The sequence below is a fragment of the Hordeum vulgare genome, chromosome 3H (assembly GCF_904849725.1).
Source record: "Hordeum vulgare subsp. vulgare chromosome 3H, MorexV3_pseudomolecules_assembly, whole genome shotgun sequence".
Classification (NCBI taxonomy): Eukaryota; Viridiplantae; Streptophyta; class Magnoliopsida; order Poales; family Poaceae; genus Hordeum; species Hordeum vulgare.
Window position 1 is genome coordinate 393,873,951 of NC_058520.1, and position 2,142 is coordinate 393,876,092.

A 2,142-nucleotide genomic window follows, 5' to 3' on the forward strand; every position below is an offset into this window, starting at 1 on the left:
GAAACGATCTGAACGGATTTGTTACAGTAACCTTTCTTCGACGAGTAAGAGTACGATTCAGGGTTACGGTCTACACTCAATTTGCCGTTGGTGTTTATTGGGACTCCACTCCCTTGACTGCTTCCGCTGAGATATTTAAGGTATATATCAGTTTTATGCTATTTACATGTGATTGCACTTAGATATATACATTGATGTACTGTGTGTGCCAGCATACTGATCCAGGGATGGCACAGAAGCACAGAGGCTTGACTCGTTTTGCGTCGGGTCGCTACATATATCACTGGAAACGATCTGAACGGATTTGTTACAGTAACCTCCATACTCGAATAAGTTTGAAGCAAGGAATGGTTGTCTTGTTGAAAACTTACACAATATATAATACTTGTAAGTGCAGCAAGCTTAGGTCCATATATAATGACTTACCTCTGAAACGGAATAAATTACTACCACACAATTTGTTATCTCTAATAACAATTACAAATTCTTGTCTTTTTTTGTAGTATACATGCTTGTGTGACATGCCCCTGCATTCTACATCATTAAATAATAGTCTCTTGCCTCTGTACTTACCAGTTCTTGTTACAAACAAATATTGCACCCTTATTTTAGTGGATGCATGAAACGGAATTGTATGTACATTAGAATAGGGAAATTCATGTGCATAAGATGCTCGCAAATGAACATGTTAGTACCTTAGAATAAGGTTGATCTTGTTCTCTGCCAAGTCTTTGATGATGACATTGAAGTCCTGCTGTTTATGGATCGCTGGCCACACAGTTCTTTCTCCAGTGAATGAGGTTTGAGAGCTATGCATTATCCACTACTGTCCTGAGTGGGCATCATCCTTGATTTCTTCACCATCACACTTTCTCTTTCTTGCCTCGGGCTTTGGTTTTTCTTATGCTGATAAGGAGACAATAGTTCACAGTGAGTGATAGTTCGGTAGAGGAATGTATATTTTATAGATGGAAATATGACTTTACTTTGGTGCAGGAAGTGGCGGCAGCCACCTGATCTACTTCAAACTGAAGTCAGCCATCAATTGACAGTACAACTCATGTTTCGCTCCATAGTTTCATCTATCAAGGAAATACAGACTAAAAGCTACGTAAGAAGAAAATAGAGAGACCTAGATAGGATATACTGTCTCTGTAGTGGGCTAGTTTCCCTAATGAAAATAGGTGGAGCAATCCCTTTGCTTCAAAAAAGAAATTATCTGCATAGTAAACTACTCGGTGCATGTATGAAATCTACCGAGCTACTTGGATCGTGCAGGTCGTCACCTGCTCTTTGCTGATGAGCTCGTGGAGCCGCACCTTGATCCCGGGCCCGTGGCGGCCGCCGCTCTTGGAGTTGACGAACACGACCATCGGCGTCACCACCTCGCCGCTGATGAGGGCTGCGACGGAGGAGTCCGCCGCCGGGGCAAAGGAGGGGGAGGCGCTCGGGCCCTGCTCCGACGGCGGCGGCCGGGCGGAGGCGAGCGGCATCACGACGGTTTGGTGGCGTGGCGGGCGGAGAGACCGTGTGCTGATTGATTCGATCTGCGGTTGCGGGCGGTGAGCTGCCGTGATGGATTTCGCTCGCCCATCCTCCTCCGCCTCCTCCACCTTCTCCTCCCTCGCAGCGGCCGTGACGGCCACGGCCGCGGCCTCGTCCTTCTCGGCGACGGCGGCGTCCATGGCCCGGTGTGCGTAGAGCGGCATGACGACATGGCGCCGCATGTCGGCCTTGTCGACCTCCCGCCCCCACACCCCGCACGCGCGCACCGACTCCCAGATCGACACCCGCGCCGACGGCACCGTAGGCGGCGCCGAGTGGGGCGTGTGGATGACCTCGCCGCCGTCGGCCATCTCCACCTCCGCCGGCGGACATCTCCACCTCGGGAGGAGGGCCAGCAGGGAGCGCAGTAGGGAGCGCTGGCTGTGCAAGCCTGGGTGGCGGGGGGGATCGCGCGGGTGGAGCTAATGGAGATGGAGAGATCCAGGAGGTGGGAGGGAGGTGGCGGCGGATATCTGGAAGGGGACGGAGGAACCTCTCGCTCTCTCCGTGTGCATCGAGCGCCACACAAATTAGGTTTCGCGGTTGGTGGATGTGGATGGATGGATGGATGGATGTGTGCCATGTCATTGATCCATG

The 2,142-nt window shown here is 51.0% G+C and overlaps 1 protein-coding gene across 1 annotated transcript; it reads right to left on the reverse strand.

Moving 5' to 3' along the window:
- Positions 1-1,045: 1,045 nt before the first annotated feature.
- On the reverse strand, positions 1,046-1,685 carry LOC123440023. Its single transcript, XM_045116616.1, has one exon. The coding sequence runs from the start codon at positions 1,683-1,685 to the stop codon at positions 1,254-1,256; it is 432 nt and encodes a 143-aa protein (XP_044972551.1). The 3' UTR covers positions 1,046-1,253.
- Between the last annotated feature and the right edge of the window lie 457 nt (positions 1,686-2,142).

Coding starts and splice junctions, on each gene's coding strand:
- LOC123440023 (XM_045116616.1), bottom strand. CDS start 1,685: ATGGACGCCGCCGTCGCCGAGAAGGACGAGGCCGCGGCCGTGGCCGTC.